Below are 18,479 nucleotides of genomic sequence, written 5' to 3' on the forward strand. Positions count from 1 at the left end.
GGCAGTATGCCTAGGAGCACCTGCGGTGCGACATAACGGCAAGCTTTGTTGCTTAATTCGTGCCTCCTGTGCGGAGTCTGGTGTGTCAGTGCGGACCTCGTTGAGTGAGGTCCGGTGCCCGAGTGGGTCAGGCAAAAAAGATGTGGAAACCAGACTGATTTCCTGACGTATTAAAGGTAGAATTTGCTTTTCGTACATTTTTTGGTTGTTTGAAGCAACAACATTGCTCAAAAATTCTGAGAAGGGTGCATAACATTTAACTTGATTAAGTTTCAGCTCACTGGCTAGAACATCAATATCAATATTCACTCTACCCAAGAACTACAAGGGAATGGAACCTGCTACCACCCAACATTCGCTCTGCTCCCAATGTCAAAGCTTTCAAAGAGGGAATTGAGCACCTAGATCTCCTCAGCTTAGTTAACAAGGCCCACTTTAAAATTTAGTTCACTGCGCCAACCATTCCGACCCGTGCGAGATAACCACTTAAGAGGTGTTTGCACAGTATACAACCAGAACCAGAACCAGAACATGTATGCATTTTGAGAAAATGAATGCACAATTTTTGGGGTCTCGTAAACTGGAATCCGACGCTAACGCATGTGTAAAAAATAATAAATGAGCCCGCAGGTACACTTTCTTAAACCACCTTCACATGATTGCTTTCTTCCGAATAATTTCAGGGGGTATTTGGTGCTAGTCCTATCATCAATTTGAGCAAGGATTTTCTCTTTATAATTCGGTAGGTCTGTTTCCGGGTAATTGCAAATGTTCCTACAAGCCTTTAATGACGACTCAGTTGATGATGAATAACGCACGAAATACGTGACGTGAAATAGAGTGCCTTATGTTCAAGGTACCAACAAAAAAAAAAAAACGTGGCCAATTTCATGGAGAAAATATAGGTTAGCTGGTAACCAGTCCCAAGCACTATACTCAATTGACTTTCTGGCTGGTAACCTGTAATTGTTGCTAAACAAAGTTTTGTCTGACTTCTTCTCAACTGTTTTTTAAATGCACACATCTAATAAATAATATTTTATGTTCAGTGTTTTAACCACATGTTTTTCAAGTAATCGGGAATTGAATGGGGCAGTTATTGGCCACACAAATCTTAAAAGCAAAAGAAGCAATGAATATCCTTCGTTTTTAGAAAGCTAAACGTGGTCAAGCGAAACCATAGAGCTGGCACTTTTTTTCCCCTTTTTTTTTTTTTGCTGTTCATGAACACCGTGCCACAGACTTGCAATCCTGCATACATACAGTTAACAACTGCAAAAAAAAAGAAAAGAGAAACCACTAAAATTGTTTCCATCGGGTTAAAGCGACATGAATGTATGCAACATGGTGATAACTTCTTGCTCATTTGTTTTTGACTCCTGCCGAAAGTAAGCCATTTCCAACCTGCTGTTTTGCCTGTAGAGTGAGCCGAGATCGAGGGGCTGGTACCCTAACTCGGTGCCATCTACTTCCCACCGTATCATGAGCAAGGCACCTGTCCAAGCGCACCGGTTATCAAAGCAACGTGACAGGGCACCGGCGTAAACGGTTCCCACTGCGGGTAATCAGGGGTAAGTCGAGCCGGAAACCCGTACAACATTGGCGGCGGAAGCTGCAAGGGATATCGGATAATTTTATCTTAGTGGGAGCGCAGGAAAAAGCTATCACATGAAAGCGGGCCGTGAACTGTGAGGCAATTGTTGTTCTGCCTGGCGTTGTGGAGTCGCCGAACGACCCAGGGGAGTTTGAGTAAATAACTCAAGAGACGACATATGTTATGAATCATAGACTACCCCCGAAGCTGTTTGCCAAATAAAAAATGTAACCCCAAAAAAGTCACCTTTGTGAATCAGATAACATTGCATGTAGTGTCTCTCTTTATACTGATCATGAAGTTGTCTGAACACAGAGCTTGATTGTTTTCGACAAGAAGCAAAAAGTTTTTCAAATGTCACAGTCAATGCTTTTCATGTTTTTCTAGCCCGAGGACAATGCTTTGTGTTTCCCATTGTCCCTGTAATATAACACTCTCCTATAGACATAAGCACATAACCGTACGATCGAGGACCTTTTCCAACAAAAGACCCGATGCTCAAGAACTGAAAGGATCTTTTGTTCTCCCTTTGTGTGTCTGTCCTTTGTCGTAAAGCCATACATGAACACTCACACTACAGGATCTTAGATGTACGAGTTTTGGCATTAAAATCAAACTGTTTAAGTTGGAAGTAGCTCTAAACTAGGACAACTTTTCTGCTTTTTTTTTTTTTAAATAATACTGTTACGGTAGTTTTTGTCTGCGGTGTGTGGACAACATGGAAATGTGTATTCCTTGTGAAGAAATTCAGATCCTAGCCCCCCAAAAAGACGAGAAAATACACGAATAGCATTGCACAGTGTTTCCACGCATGCATCAAGTCAGCGAGTGTAAACCGGTTCAAACCGGACGTGGTTGAACCAGAACTAACTGGATCAGACTGGTATGAACCAGAATGGACCGGGTACAGTTGTGGTAGTGAGTTGACACAAATATTCAAATACCCTTGGGAAAAAAAAAACATGTTGCACTGTGACCCAAATTTTCTCCTATCTTACAAAATTTAAAAAACAATAGTTATCAGTGATAACTACAAATATCTATATCGAGACAGGCTTAATAATCAACCCCAACTCGCCAGGATATTTTTCCTAGTGACAGATTCTCCCAAATCCTCCACTATTCTTTAACCTTTCAAGCGTTACAAAGCATCATGGAAAGTGATAGTGGCTGGGCTCAACATGTACCTCCCTCCATCCTACAAAATCCTCCAAAATCTTTCTTGGAGGAATTTCGAAGGATCTAGGAGGGTCAGGGTTATTAACGGAGATTGCAGATACTTTATCATCTGCCCCTTGTCATCCGAACCGCTCCCGCACCAGGTGCATGAGTTTCTTCTTGCCCCGATACATGACTTTGAGATCCTCTATGAGTTTCGCAAAGCGTATGTGGCCGTCGGGGGCCAGTAGAAATGTCTCTCGGGCTTTGCTGAGGAACTCGATGAAGTCGCCGTAGTGGCGGGGGCTGATGTGCGTGAGTCTGGAGTGGGCGGTGTTGACGTAGGCCGCGATGGCCGCGTCCAGGAGTTGCCGCATCGGGTCCTTGTCGTACGGCAAGAGCTTGATGCATCGCCGCTTGCCGTCGGGAAGGCAGCCCATGCCGGGTGCTGTTAAGGTACACCTGTGAGTGGACAGAAAAAAAGGGTGGAAAGGTCACGACGAGTCACGGAGCTATTTTTAAGTTTTTCCGTAACTTCAACACTTCTCAGGTGTTGATCAAGATATTTATAGCACGCAGGTGATCTCAGCTGGCTGCGGTTAAAGTGAGACGAGGTTTTACCTGTGTAAGACATCTGCTAGGACGGACGCACATTGCACGCTCTTTACCACCAGGGGGATCATATTGCTGAGTTGGTCTCGGCCCAGTGAGTGACTCAGCGCACAGGCCCAGTACACGTCGTTAATGGCAGGGTGCGTGTCCTGGTTGTAGCCCAACGTTAAGTTCCGCATGGCCAGCACGGCCAGGTTGTAGGCGTGGCTGGCGTAGCCGCGGTGCTCCATGTACCGCGCGATTGTGAAGAGCTGGGATGAGTTCATGGGCCCGGAGGCCGCGTCGACCACGATCTGATAGGCCGCCTTGAAGGCAATGTGGTCCTTCTCGCAGAGCGTCAGCGCGCAGAGCGCGCACGACGGTGGGTCCTTTGAAGCACACTGTAAGGCCACGCTGCGAGCGTAGTGGGCCAGTTCCTCCTGCTGGGTCAGATTCAGGTTCAACCGCACCGCGGTGTTGGGCGACATGACCGTCGTGGCCACCATCGTGGTGGCTTCCGTGGGGGAGAAGAGCGAATACCACGACTGCATGATGGTGACCAGCGCGCTGACGCCGATCTCCGTCGCGCAGGTCACCATCCAGCGCACCATCTCCCGGCGCCGCCAGTTCATGTTGGAGAGCGTCATGCGCATGATGTGCAGGCCCAGGTCAAAGGTCGCCTTGAGGAGGGTGTAGTGGGTGGGGCCGTCCACGGGCGTGGCCACTTTGAAGGCTTCCTGGGCGAGCTTGAAGAGCTGGGAGGCACTGTGGATGTGATGCTGGGCGGCCTCCAAGACTGTCCGTAAGCGACATACATCATCTGACATTAGAAAGAAAGAGACAAAAATGACTCAATCTGGTACACACATTCCTGTATTTCTATACGCTCGAGGACAATGGTTTGTATTTCCCTTTGTCCCTGTAATATAACACTCTTCCATAGACTAAGCACATAACCCTACGATCAAGGACCCTTCTCAACAAAAGACCCAATGCTCGAGAACTGAAAGGATCCTTTGTTCTCCCTTTGTGTGTCTATCCTCGATCCTAAAGCCATACAAAAGCAATTAGACTCACCACAAAACTTCAAAATGTAGAAATTCTAAGGAAAAAGAACATGTTTCAACAAAACACGGGAATCTACTTGACCAAATGCATGAACTTAAAAACACCCTTCTTTCACACACAATATGTGCACACACCAGATCTGATACACCGTGCCCTCTGGAGACATGCACACAATAGGAAACAAAAGACAGGGCAATTTCTACAGATGAACATGTCTCCACAAGGTTTTCACGAAATAGATATATGGATTTTACTCAAAAACTAGGAATTTCCAAGGTATGTTGATCGTCGCAAATGGTAGAGTTTTAGAAAAGGGATATTAGGTCCGAATTTCAGCCAAGGAAATTTATTGTGGTTGAAATAAGAGCATTTTGAAACTGTATTTTCAAACTCCAAAACTTTAGTACACGAGAACAAAGAAATGTGTCCACAAGGATACAAATTTCAGTATATAAGTTTGCATACGTATATGGCACAAAAGCACAACCAATTTTTATCTGAATATGCCAAAAATACTGGTGTCTTCACGTCAGCACCATGCATACGGCAATGGCATTGTTCTAGTGTCTGTCAGACCGCTCTGTGTCACCGTTGAGGGCGTGCTTTACCTTTTGCAGCAGTCATCATGCAGCTGGCGAGCTCACACTGTTGCGACTCAATGTGGCCCAGCACAAACCACCGCGGGTAGCGGCCCATCAACACACTGTTTGCAGCACTGCTCGGGTTGCTTGATACCTCCTCTAAAATCGGCAGTCTGTGAGAAAAAAAAAATCAGTCAAATTCCACAAATGAAACTTTATCTCGTTACAATGAAGCCGATTTATTGGCTTAGAATTGCACCACCAAGGAATGATAATGCAACATCATACATTGTTTAAATTTCGTCTAATTAAGGTAATTAATTATGCACACAATGAGTTAACAGTGGCAAAAGCTTCCGTGAACATTTAGCATAGAACCATCTTTGTCTAGTACCAAGAAGCAAGGTGCAAAATACTAAGTGTTTTCGTGGGACAGGGATCTCGCCCCAGCTTTGATTATCATCATGAGCTGTTATATGGCTCAATATGTTGAAGTCAACTTCTGGTTTGGAAGTGACTAAGAATATGTCTAGTCCTTGGGAATGAGTTGCAAATCATGGTAAACTCCCTTGCTTGAGGACACAACACATTACCAGCAACTTCCAAATCAATAATCAGACACTTCCAAAATTGCCAGGACCTAGCTTACATATAGATGTCTTCTCTGTTTTATAGTGGGGTAAGGTTGCTTGTTACATGTGACTTGTTCTTCGTTCCTACCAGTTATTTTTGTGACTGACAAAATGGTTAGGTTGAGGTCAAAGTTGAGCAGACATCTGCTAGTCTTACCTCATAGCTCTTAGCCCTACTTTGTACGCCAGATCCTCATCATAAGGCAGCAGGGTCTGGAACAAGTAGCGGCCGAAGGTGTGCATGGGAACACTCTCAGGCGGGACGTGGTAGCCAAGACCGCTGGACAGGCCTCCTGGGAAAAAAAAGTAAAAAGAATGTTGAGTGTTGACACGAAATTATTGTTTTGAAAGGTTTTCTTTGCAAGAAGGTTTATTGTTTCCGACTAGGGCTCCCTAGTCTTTGCTTCATAAGCTTTGCCTCATTGGGGGACTGTCAACATTATAAGGATGGATAGTTCAGTTAGTTGAGCACTGGAATTGCATTCTGGAGGCTACAGTTTCGAATCCTGGACCAGTCAATTGTATGTTCAACCTAGTTTTGTTTGACAATTGGAAGGAGTCAGTAGTCAGAGTGGTGGTCAAGTTTGTCATTAGTCAAATCACAAGTCAATCACAGGTTCATCACAAGCCCATCACAAGTTAATCACAAGCCCATCACAAGTTCATCACAAGCCTATCACAAGTTCATCACTAGTCAAACCACACATCAATTGTGAATAACAGGGAATAAAACAACAACAGGGGCATGGTTGTCACAGGTTACTTGAGTAGCTTGTAACCTGACTTGAGACTGAATGCCTTGTGACTAACATGACTGACTTGTGACTGACATCTGACTGACTTGTGACTGACATCTGACTAACTTCTGACCAATTTGTGACTGACTTATGATGGACTTATGACTGACATGTGAGTGACGTATGATTGACATGTGACTGACATATGATTGACATGTGACTGACGTATGATTGACATGTGACTCACGAATGACGACTTGAAACTGACTTGTGTTTGAACTATGACTGACTTGTGACTGACTTGTAACTGACTTGTGACTGATCTCTGACTGACTTATGACCAACTTATGACTGTCTTGTGACCAACTTATGACCGACTTCTGACTGACTTAGGACTGACTTGTGACTGACATGTGACCAAGTTATGACTGACGTTTATTGACTTGTGAATGATTTGTGATTGACATGTGATTGACTCATAAAGGACTTGTGAAGACACAACATCATCTCTGAAGCGAGTGGAGCCCTCCGCCCTATACCCCGGTTCTAGGTCTCTTTACCCAACTAAGACTACAAATCTATTTGACGGAGTCTACCTTCCATGAGCGTCGTGGCCTGCCTCTGCAGCACAGCCACCAGCATGGGATCCATGGCAATCTCTCGGTGTCTCGCAATCAGTTCCTCCTCGGCGTGGCAGGCCTTGTCCTGGGCGTACAGCCCCATGGGCATGACCCGTTGCTGGCCGAGGCCGATCAGGACCACCTCGTAGGCTAACGTCAGGTAGGTCTCTTGCTGGTTGCGGGAAACGGGGATGGCCACGTGGCGGTACTGGCGCAGCGAGGAGCTGCTGCCTGGGATGTCGGCATTGCTTGATTCTAAGACACAAAACAAACAAACAACCCAGTAAACAAAAACCAATACATGTCCATAATGAGAACTTGGCTTGGGCAATCCTGCACTGGAATCCAGCAGGTCGTATGCATGCATTCAATGTTTCTTTGAACAATCGGGTGACAGTATTCACACCCAAAACTTTTGCGCACTTCGACTTCAAGAAACGCTTGAGATTGGTTCCAATTCATCAATGGCCTTCAATTTTGTTTCGCTTGACGAGTCTATATTGCAAACCGTGATTCCACTTTTGTTTAGGCATGAACTTGCAGTGGTAGACCATTCTAGAATCTTAGAGCCATTTAAGCGTCAGACAAAAAATAACCGAAATCACCGTCGAAACTTCAAATTTATCATTGAGCAAAATCCAGCCGCAACTTATTTGTAAAGTTCTCTTTCAGATATTGCACTTTGAAGAATGTACGTGTGTCTCTAAGTTGACATCAGATGACAGCTGATAACGTCATGTTTCACGTCAACTACACGCCAGAACTTGTTAAGTTTGGTTGGTCAAAATGTCCACAATATTAAGAGGAAGAACATTATTTGTGAAGATACTCAACTTTTAGTTCATGACAAAGTTTGGGACCCCTCTCCCTTTCAAAAAAATCCCTGAAGCTTCAGATGAGTTTAAGGGTATGCACGACCGTTTTCCCACAGTAAATTTAAATGCGAGATTTGACCTCAGTGAGGTTAAGTTGAGCATTTCTCTATAGCACTGATGACGTCATACGCATGGATAATCTTATTAATAGCACCTCCCTCAGCAAGTCAGGCACATCATGAACGGTCTCGCAATTGCTGGAAACAGCAAAGTGGCTCATACTAATCTATCCTCACGCTAAAACCACCTTCCCCTTCCCCCCTCCCCCCCCCCCCCCCAACCCCAGTAAAAAAAAAAAACACCACAGAAATCACAGATGGACACGCCATGCAGCTCGGATCAAGCCAGATTATCTATCAGGTTGATTCATCAGCGATTCACCATGGATCACTGATCACTAACATCCTGGGTCGTGATTATTAAAACCCAGTCCCGAGATCGCTCGGACCTCACCGCTACATCCCTGCTCTCTCTCACCCCCTTCCTTTTCCTCTTTTAAGATCTTTCTTTCTCTTTCACTGTGAGTCACTAAACCAGAGGGTAACCCAAGATTCTTAATAAGAGAATTTCTGGGGTTGCAAGGTTGACGTTGTAATGAATCCCAGATCAGACTGCAAAATCTTTGACTTCCTTTTCTTTTCTTTTAATATCCAGTCCTGGTATTGCCAAGAACAGCAAAAACGCTTCACTATTTATAGAATGCTCAAGAATGGGACAGCTTCTGAAAGATTTCAGCTTCTGAAAGATTAAATTATGGAATGACCTGCCCCAACGCATCACTGACTCTTTGACGCACAAGACCTTTAGGGACAACTATTATAAACCACATCGTGACCGAGACCTAGATACCGACACCTCCCCGTGACCTCCTAGTCAAGATCACTGGAGGATGTTTCAGGAGAAAACTAACCAAGTACCCAGTAACAAGTATTTCAAGCACAGTGTAAAGACTGGAATTTTCTGCGTACGAGGCTTAGCAGTTAGTCAATGTCAAGGAGTAGCTGCATGTGAGCACGCATATTCGCTTAGCACGGAAGCATTTTCCAAAGCAAGAATAGGTTACCAGCCAGAAATGACGTGGTATACATGCGTTGAGACTGGTCTCCGTTCATTTCTGCTTAGCACTAACATTTTTGGTTAGGCAGCTTCATGAAATCAGGCCCTGGTCTCCAGGGTAATAGCCCTTTATCATGCTGCCACCATTTCAGTCATATTTCCTGTATCCAGTAACAGTACTGAATGATAATATATTTTGTGCAAAAAGGAACCAGACTATTTTTCCTTCCAGCCTAGCTTTGGTTACGTTGATTTGAACGGGAAAAAAATCAAGGTGGCTGCAACACGATAATGGTCTATGAATAAGACTCCCGAGTCCCAAGAGTTTTCCCTAAACCATGGCCTTGTCTCCAGGTTTGACTTCAGGCGATTTTAGTCCCCTGACGCAGAGGGATGTGGCTCAATATGAGTGCATGTTCAAATACTTATACGATGCCAAAATTGGGAACAGTTATAAGGACGGTTCATACTCGGCACGAAAGCGAACGCGACTGCGAATTTGTGACATCAAATGAAATGAACACATTTCAACTCGGGCGAGTTTCACAGCGAATGCTTCCTGGCGTCAAATTCGCATCACAATCGCATGAGGTATGAACCGGCTTTTAGTCAGTTTGGATATAAAGGGTTCTTAACGATTTTGCAGCCAGACATGAAGCCACGCCTGCAGACAAAGCCAGGTTTTCCAAAACTCCCAAAAGACTGATCACAGTCAAGAAACAGCAACCATGACAGGAAGGCTTATTGGTCAGGTGGGGGGAGCTAGGTACTGGGGAGGGGGGGGGGAGAGGTGGAGGAGGGTGGGAGGAAGGGGGCGGGGTTAAGGTCGCGAGTGTTTCTAATTACCTGCGCTGGAGGTACTGCTGTCCACGGTCAAGGACGCGTCCAGGAGCGTATCCATCAAGCAGCCAATCGGATCCAGGGGATGTCCGACCCAGGCCTCCGCAGGACTGCTCCGGGCGTTGTGCGATGACTCGTTGGAGGCTGCGGCACTCTGGGATGCCTTCCGATGCTTGCCCTTTCTCCCCGCTGAAAGAAAATACCGAGAAAATTAAAGCATTTTATACTAAAGTTCTCAAAGCACTTCACAGGCTACGAGACATTTTTTTTTTGACAGGAGCTTGAGATCAGTGCAGTCTGGTTTCTACCCGTTTATACTCCTGGGTAGACAGAGGCAATTGTAGTAAAGTGTCTTGCCCAAGAACACAAGCACTATGTTTGTTTGTCCAGGTTCGAACCCACATACGAACCCACATACCGTGCCACACGAGTCAAACGACGTAACCATCGGACCACATCTGTGGCGGACACAATATTGGGTAAACACAAGAGAGATTCCCCAGCCCAAAAAGCGCCCTCTTTTTTTATGTCCACTTCATCCTATAAATTGTGAATGGAGTGATTTGGAGGACGCTAATTTGCTTATTCGGTGAGCAGCTTGCATTCCTTGGGAGTATGTGGCTGCCCAACCCCATAGAAATATCCATTTCATTTGCCTTTCTCTTCAAGCCAATATTGAAGTGGAGACTAATCATAATAACGTGTGTCGCTTAATACACAGAGCGCTCTCCACCAAGCTATGTCTCGAACAGCTTCACAGTTATTACCCTGTTCATCAGGCCATGAGATCACTTTTCTGCGGCCGAGATCAGCGCAATCTGGTCCCCATCCTCACATGTACTCATTTACAATCCTGGGTGGAGAGATGCAATTGTAGTAAAGTGTCCTGCCCAAGGACAAAAGCACCATGTTCCCCGTTAGGGTTTTGAACCCATGTACCATGGCATATGGGTCGAACACCACAACCACTTGACCACGGCGCCCAACAATAACCACTGGACCACGGCGCCCAACAATAGACTAAACTGTTACTATTCTCCTTTAATTTTTGCCATTAGCTTTTTGCGATAAACCACTAAATATGTGCAATATTAGCACCGGACTTTGCGGTTAGCCTTTGAAACCTCACCCCAAACAAACTCACAGAGTCCCAAATCTGGTGACTGTTACAACAATTTGATTTGTCTTTCCCTTTTCTTCTTGGCACGGCTAAAGCTCAAACCGAGCCGGTTTGGTACAATGCCACAAACCAACCGACTGCAGACTTCAAAGCCTTATACTGATGGATGGATCAATCAATTGATTGATTACATATCTGCATTGACATTGTCAATGGCTTCGCGGGTGGAGTATCCTTTCCAGTAATCAGAGGTTTCGGTGAAGGAAAACTCGCCGAGGGAATTTGAGTGAGACTGTGCAGAGAGAAAGTCTGTCTCATTGCTTCTCCCCAATGGTTTACATGTATATTCAAAACCTTTTCACCCAATTTTTTTTTGGGCCTTAGGCCTGTCTCTGTAGGTGTTGAAGTAAAACGCCGAAGGTGAACGGAGTCCGCCCATGCAAAGCAAGGGTCTGTTGATAATAATGTCGGGCTTGAAGCCTCTGGGGTTTCGTTAAGGCTCCTATATTTTATTTCTGGTGTCTGCGTCCCACCCGTGTCCGGGGAATTTTCTGGCAGAAAAAATAAAAACACCCTTCTCCTACCGAGTTTTTCCACGATATGTGTGAAACAACCATTGAAGAGGACTGCATCATTCAGGAGATCACCCCTGCGGGCTGATTTTCATTCTTGGAAAGAGTGTGAAGAAAAGAAGAAGGGACGGTGGTTCGTGCTTCTGTTTCCCTTTCAGGACTCTTGCCACGATTTTTAAAATGTCGTCGGACTCGTTCATAACATTCTGCGTGTAACACATTCGACTTGTCACTCCAGTCGGCTCCAATTTGTGTCCAGGAAACAGCCAATGTAAAACTAGTCAGGTTTAATTTGATGACTGGCTAATAACAGCAAGGCCGCTCCTTGGGTTATTACCTCCCCCCTACCCCCAAGATCGCCGGGATTTTTTTGAGCAAGGCCTTGAGAAAAGCTTCTCCAGACCTTGGCATTTTTTTGCTTTGCATACTGAGTATACTCACAACGGGTCGGGTTGTGTTTTTTCTCTGATTGCCTTTGTGTATTATCTCGTCAAGGCCCAATGACGGAGCAAAAATGTAGTTTCCTTTTCTGGTTACATTCACCTCCGTCTGCCCCCCCCCCCCCAACCCAAGTCTGTGTCACCTCCCAACTTCCAACATCTAAAGACTATAAACAGTCCGTTTCCTCTCTCCGTTTCCAGGATGCTGACAGGAGTTGCCCCCCTCGAGTCACAAGGCATGAGCAGAAACATTAACCCACCCCAAACAGCCTAACATAGCCACGATTGTTAGACACCTGTGTTTCCTTAATACACAACAAAGGCACGCAAAGTTTCACCGACATACAGGGGTTCCATGAATCCCTGTATTTTGCCAGCCTGCCATATGTGGGTCATTCTATAAATTTGTGGTCCACTTTTTTTCCTGTCCCTGTTACATCTGACATCTACCGGTATGACTTTATAATTCTGATTCCACCTTAATGCAGTCGTCATCCATGATAGGCTATGACTAGTAAACTACCTTCTCAACAAATAACACAATTTTGAAGTCATTCTTAATGATACTTGAATGGCAAATTCCAAAGTACCAAGGTAACTGGGACAGGACAAAATGTCACAGTCTGGACCCTGAATTTGCACAAATATAACCTGTAGAGTAGAGTAGACATTCAGGCAATTAGCTTTGCTAGCTCAAATTATTGTAAAACAGCAAATCTAAAATCAGAAGATGATATAAGTTTATATCATATTTTGTAAGCGCCTAAGAACCAGTCAAGTATTTTCATCATGGCAGGCCTTAGCTTTCTTCCAATTCCAAACAATCTGTAAAAAACGAGCACATTCCCTCTCCCAAAGAAAATTCAAGTTGTGAAACACGGGCCACTGAAACTGAGAAAAGTAACAGCAGAACTCAGGATGCCAGAGAATTGACATAACCCTCAGCTGCGGCAACAGAAAAAAAATGATTCAGATCAGTGGGGCTTACTTCCACAAGCCTCCAAGGTCTCTTCACAATTTTTTTTTTTTTTAGCGAAGGGTTTCACAAACCACAGACGTCTGAGGTTAACTCCCAAGTAAAGACTTCATTCTCGCAGCTTCCTTCCACTTTCACCACACGCCCTAAAAAAACCCGTAAGGATGCACCGTGCATCATGCCAGTAGACGCAGATTAGCAGCCAGCACCCTTAAGGCTAAACCAGTGCCCAATGAGCTCGAACGTAGCCACCTGGCAAATCCCAGACTCGGTGGGCTCGGCTGCCGAGATAAATCCCGGGGTATAACACACCCCCTCCCCTGGTTCGCAGCTTGATACATCCTTCTCGTAATCCCTACACCTCCCCACACCCCTTTTTGGGGAGAACTTGAGAGGCTTAGTTCAATCATTTCCTTGTGTTCAAGTCTGATATGTGTTGTCTCGGCAGGTGCCTGATGAGCACACCAGAAGTTCCAACCCAACGGAAATCATTATTTCTTCCCAGACAAAAAAACAGAAAGGAAAGTCCAAATCCAAACTGACGTTATAGTGACATGTCATTGTTTGTCATAGCGGCTTTTGTGTTTTTTTTCATTTTTCATGTGAGTTATGTATGTAGATCTATCCGACCCGCCAAGTTGGCTAATTAGAGGCGATGCCTGAAAAATGCAGTCTCATGCACAGGGGTCTAATTTACGCATCAGGGATAATTAACACTAATTAGAGGCGATGACAGGGCAAGGGAAGGAACCAGACTCCCTGCCAGGAACCAGTCTATTGGGATGACAAAACTAGAGAAGGGGGGGGAGTGCTGCCTGCAGTCTGTCTAACTGGGCCTGGAAGGCAACGACTAATGACAACTAGGGAAGGAACTCGGCCAAATTGAGTCTGAAAAACTGACAATCCAATAACCACACAGGAGAGCCTGTTTTATAACACCAGTAAGTGGTAGGTATTTTCTTGTGAGTCACTATAAACCACATGATGGTGAATTGACCAGTTAGAATTCAGCTCTTGGTCATCAATATGTATGCAGTTGGCTGCCACATGATGGTGAATTGACCAGTTAGAATTTGGCTCTAGCCTCTCGGTCATGAATATCAATTAGGTCAACGACCACATGACAGTGAATCGACCAGTTAGAATTCAGGTCCTGCTCGTGAATATGTATGCAGTTGGCTGCCACATAATGATGAATTGACCAGTTAGAATGCAGCTCTTGGTCATGAATATGTAGGCCGTTGGCTGCCACATGACGGTGAATTGACCAGTTAGAATGCAGCCCTTGGTCATGAATATTCACGAGGTATGTTGCAGGATGGTACTTACATGGTCTGAGTTGTTTAAGGCTGTCTCTTTGCTGCTTCTTCAAGTTCCTGACGATGCTTACGGCTAACCTCAAGGCATCTTTGGGGTAGCCGTGCGATCGTAAGGCGTCTACTCTGGCACACGCTGTGGGTGGATGCTCTGACAAAACAAAACAAAAACAAAAACAACAAATGAGACCGAAATCAAATCAACTTTGGATGAGCAACATATTTCTGTATCTTGGCCTGGCATCTCTGCACCAGTATCAAACAGACTTATTTTCAAAACTGCAAAAAAAATTATCATGACTCAATATTTCAAAAATTAACTCTCGACTGTCATCAATTTTACTTTCAAAAACATTGATTCCAGGCAGCACCCAAAAAATAGACTGTTCCTGTTTCGCAAAAGGCACCACCAACATTGCTTGTGAACATTTCTCACAGAGTTTGACCGCGCTATCATGGTCACCTGACCAAACGCAGTGACTTATTGGTCAATGCACACTTTTTTGATCGACAGACAGAAAGGGTCCCATTCAGAAGACAGGCCAGCTCCAACTTGAAAATTCAGTCCAGACAAGGGTTATTCTGGAAGAGAAGAGTACCTGGACCCTCACACAGAAAACAAATCTATTGCTTTGTTGAAAACTGCTACCTCGGACTGAATTTTTAAAAGGCACATTATCAGAAGGAGAACGTCTCCTTTAAGCAGTACGTCTCCTGAAGATCTCTTCTAGTTGAACTTCGTGCACAAGTACCCCCTCAACGGAAAGAAATGGAGCGTTGGGGGAGACCACTGGGAGAGACATTCGAACAAACTGCGGACGATGCCCGATGTGCGTAGAAGACCCTATGGCTTTGTGCACATTCAGAATAAACTTATTCGTGCGTACTTCGCGCGTATGTCAACTCTGACCATCGTCATGACTCCTCAAAAGAATAAAGGATTCAAAAATAATCAAGTTATCTCAACCATTGTTTATAACTTGTCACAATTAATTATTAATAAATTTTGGTTTTTTTTTTTTTTTTCATTATTTTTTTTTTCCAAAATAAAACAAGCTTCTTGCAAGGCTTGCTGGACGCACGAAGGAGAACAGTGTTCCTCCTCAAGGGACACTTAAACGAAAGAAGGAAATGTCAGTTTGAGGAAGAAGCAGTCAAAACAAACCCTAGAGAATACATTCTAGACGGTCGGAAATCCTGGGCATGCACGCAGTTACTGGAAATAAGGAGGAAAAAAAAACCCAACCAATTCATGACAGAAAACTCCTTGTGGGAGATTTGAAATCTGGGTACCGGAAACATGAAAAGGGAAGATGTAAATGTATATATAACTTTTGACCTTTGACCCAGGGTCACATGAATGCGTAAAGTATTCAGTCTTGTTCCCAGACCAAAATATTCTGACTATTCCGGCAAATCTTTAGTCAGGTAGCCGTCATTTTCAAAAATCGAACATGACACTGCAAAGCCGCCCCCTTCGTATGACTGACATTTGAGGCGCAAGGTCTCATTTGTAGATGTATAGTTGAGATACTGGATAATGCGCCTGGCGTGGACATTTTGTGATGCACGCAATGAATTTATGAACTCAGAATTTTCAAAACTGATAACAAGCATGACGGGGTATTTTTTAGTTTTTTTTTAAAAGAACTATTTTACGCTTGAAAAAAATATAATTGGCAAATTATATTCGAGTACCTACGGAATGTATTCGGTAAACTTCAAGACATTTTCTGGAAACGGGCAGGATCTGGGTCAGTTTCCGACACATTTATTTTAAGCCGCCGCGGCTTCTTGACCAAAGTTTTATCAGAGTAGTCACAATCTTTTTTTGGTCTGGAAACCAGACTATAAAACCTTGCACATTTGTGACACAATTTGTGCATAATGCAAACTCCGGGGGCTTGGATGACAAAAAAAAGAAAAGAACAAAAAGCGCCGAGCTTGAAAGTGTGAATGTGGCGTGCATGATATTTTGGCTTAATGATGCATGACATTGGGTAAAGGGAAGGGGGGGGGCCTTGCATCATTCATCCATGCATTTCATACACATTAATGTGCTGAGAATGTACGGCTATTTCAAGCGTGCATTTCTAATGCACTGGATGTGCATTCCATTATAATACTGGTACTGGTATATTCCAAAAATATTGTAGGCCTGCTGTATCCTAACAGGATATTACATAACACAAAATGTTGCTCCGTTTGTTTGTTTCAATTCAATGTTTTCTGAGAATCCAGCAGTTTTTTCTTCATCATTTTGCACAAAATTCCACCTTCCATCTGTAGTTAAAACCTCAACAAGAGTGAGTCTGATGCTATACATATTTTGAATTCAATCTCAATTTAGAAATGAAAGGAGTAAAAAGTGAATCCATATAAATCATGTGAATTTGTTTGTTGTTGGGGGGGGGTTGTGGGTGGGGGTTAGTGATTTATGGTAAATTTCAGACAAAGGAATTTGTTTTAAGAAAGAACAAGTAAACTGAACATTTTGTTTCAATTTACAAATATGAAGTTGAAAACGGAAGCTTTTAATGTTTGCCTGTCCGTCTGTATAGTTTTCAATTTGGATACATGCACGTGGTGCGCTTGGTTTCAGACTTCAGCACTGATCAACAAAATATTATTAAAGCTGAACTCTGTGTCTAAAAAAAGGGTCAGTTTACATGGACACGTCGGGATGTATTAATTTATCCCAGGAGTTAAAAGGAAGAAGGGGACGGCAATCTTTTCTTGACTTGAGATATTCCGAGCCGAACACCGTTGGGTACAGTAGTGAGTCATTTATTTATACTTCCAAGTTTTACATCAACAACCGCTGCCTGCAGCAGGCTGTATGAAAAAACCCGTAATTCACTTGAGTGATATCGCACAAAAAGGGAGAAAAAAGAAAGAAGTGGAGCCGGCCGGGGTCTATAGTCTGATCCCGTTTACTGGTCCAGTAAGCAGCAGTAGGGCATCGGGCTGAATTTCAGATAAACCCGGGCCCCCTGTGAAACTCCGGGTTTTTTTTTTTTGCTGGGGAGCTGAACCATTCGTGGGGCACACTCACACAGCGTGCACAGGGGGGAAAATAATGCTTTAGCCCCTTAGGAGATACGACCCTTCCCAGTGTGGGTTAGGATTTGCATGGCATTACGCACACATGGATTAATGGGGGAAAAGGGACAGTTGGCTATCGAATACGGACGGTCGGTCGGACGGGCTTGAGAAACTGCGCGCGGATGACCTACCCTTAAAAACCTGATCCTAATCTGGGAATTTTTGTGACTAATGAAATTGTATAAGTAATGCGTTTTCATTAATCTCATTGTGATTGTACGTGTATCTCTTATCGCAAACAAAAACAATTCCATATGTGGTTGGAACCCATGAAAGGATATGAGTCTTGTAAGAATTTTTTGTTTACTTTGACCATTTTTCCCCACTTAGTTTTCTCATGCATTCGAATGAAAAAAAACCTCTGCATTCAATTTTGATGTAACACTCACTTTGCTATTACACAGATGTAACATGCATGGGTAACTCTATAAATTTAGGGGTCCAAAGTGTGACATTTTTCCTGTCCTTGTCACCTTTGAATTTTGTATATTGGCCACTTAAGTGACTTTAAAAATGACTCCAAACAATTTTTTTAAAATTTATTGGATAGGAAGTTTGTTTTTCATAATCACTCTTAGGTGGAAAAGGCATTAAGGTATACATCCAGAATTTATAAAATCGTACATGTCAGATGTAACAGGGACAGAAGAAAAAAATGGACCCCAAATTTTTAGAATGACCTGGCCCTGGGCCAATTTCATAGAGCTGCTTCAGCACAAAATGTGCTTCAGCAAAAAAAAACTGTGCTTAATATAATCAGGTCACCCACCAAAACTCCATGTGATTGTTATGCTAAGTAAACAACAGCTAAATACCAGTCACAAGCAATGTACATTGCAATGCGTTTTGGCCAGTACCCTGATTATATTAAGCAAGGTTTTTTCGTGCTTAAGCAAATTTTGTGCTTATAAGCAGGGGCCAATTTCATAGAGCTGCTTAAGCACAAAATTTGCTTAAGCACGAAAACGTCTTGCTTAATAAAATCAGGTTACCGGCTAAAACTCCATGCGATTGTTATGCTAAGTAAACAATAGCTAAATACCAGTCACAAGCAATGTACATCACATGGAGTTTTGGCCGGTAACCTAATTTTACTAAGCAATGTTTTTTCGTGCTTAAGCACATTTTCTGCTTAAGCAGCTCTATGAAATTGGGCCCAGCTCAAAGAGACCGGCCCCTGTATGTGGGTGAAAATTTT

The 18,479-nt window shown here is 43.8% G+C and overlaps 1 protein-coding gene across 1 annotated transcript in view; it reads right to left on the reverse strand.

The window, feature by feature from the left end:
• Nucleotides 1-2,254: 2,254 nt before the first annotated feature.
• LOC119723257 (zinc finger SWIM domain-containing protein 6-like) overlaps nucleotides 2,255-18,479 on the reverse strand; it is a 46,709-nt gene continuing 30,484 nt past the window's right edge. Inside the window, exons 7-13 of the mRNA XM_038193822.1 lie at nucleotides 14,190-14,327; nucleotides 9,759-9,941; nucleotides 6,958-7,236; nucleotides 5,782-5,917; nucleotides 5,020-5,165; nucleotides 3,374-4,163; nucleotides 2,255-3,214 (exon numbers count right to left, since the gene is read on the reverse strand). Of these exons, the coding sequence (XP_038049750.1) occupies nucleotides 2,893-3,214; nucleotides 3,374-4,163; nucleotides 5,020-5,165; nucleotides 5,782-5,917; nucleotides 6,958-7,236; nucleotides 9,759-9,941; nucleotides 14,190-14,327 (1,994 nt within the window). The 3' untranslated portion in view covers nucleotides 2,255-2,892. The remainder of the gene's footprint in view (nucleotides 3,215-3,373; nucleotides 4,164-5,019; nucleotides 5,166-5,781; nucleotides 5,918-6,957; nucleotides 7,237-9,758; nucleotides 9,942-14,189; nucleotides 14,328-18,479) is intronic.

The sequence above is a fragment of the Patiria miniata genome, unplaced genomic scaffold (assembly GCF_015706575.1).
Source record: "Patiria miniata isolate m_02_andy unplaced genomic scaffold, ASM1570657v1 HiC_scaffold_16, whole genome shotgun sequence".
Lineage (NCBI taxonomy): Eukaryota > Metazoa > Echinodermata > Asteroidea > Valvatida > Asterinidae > Patiria > Patiria miniata.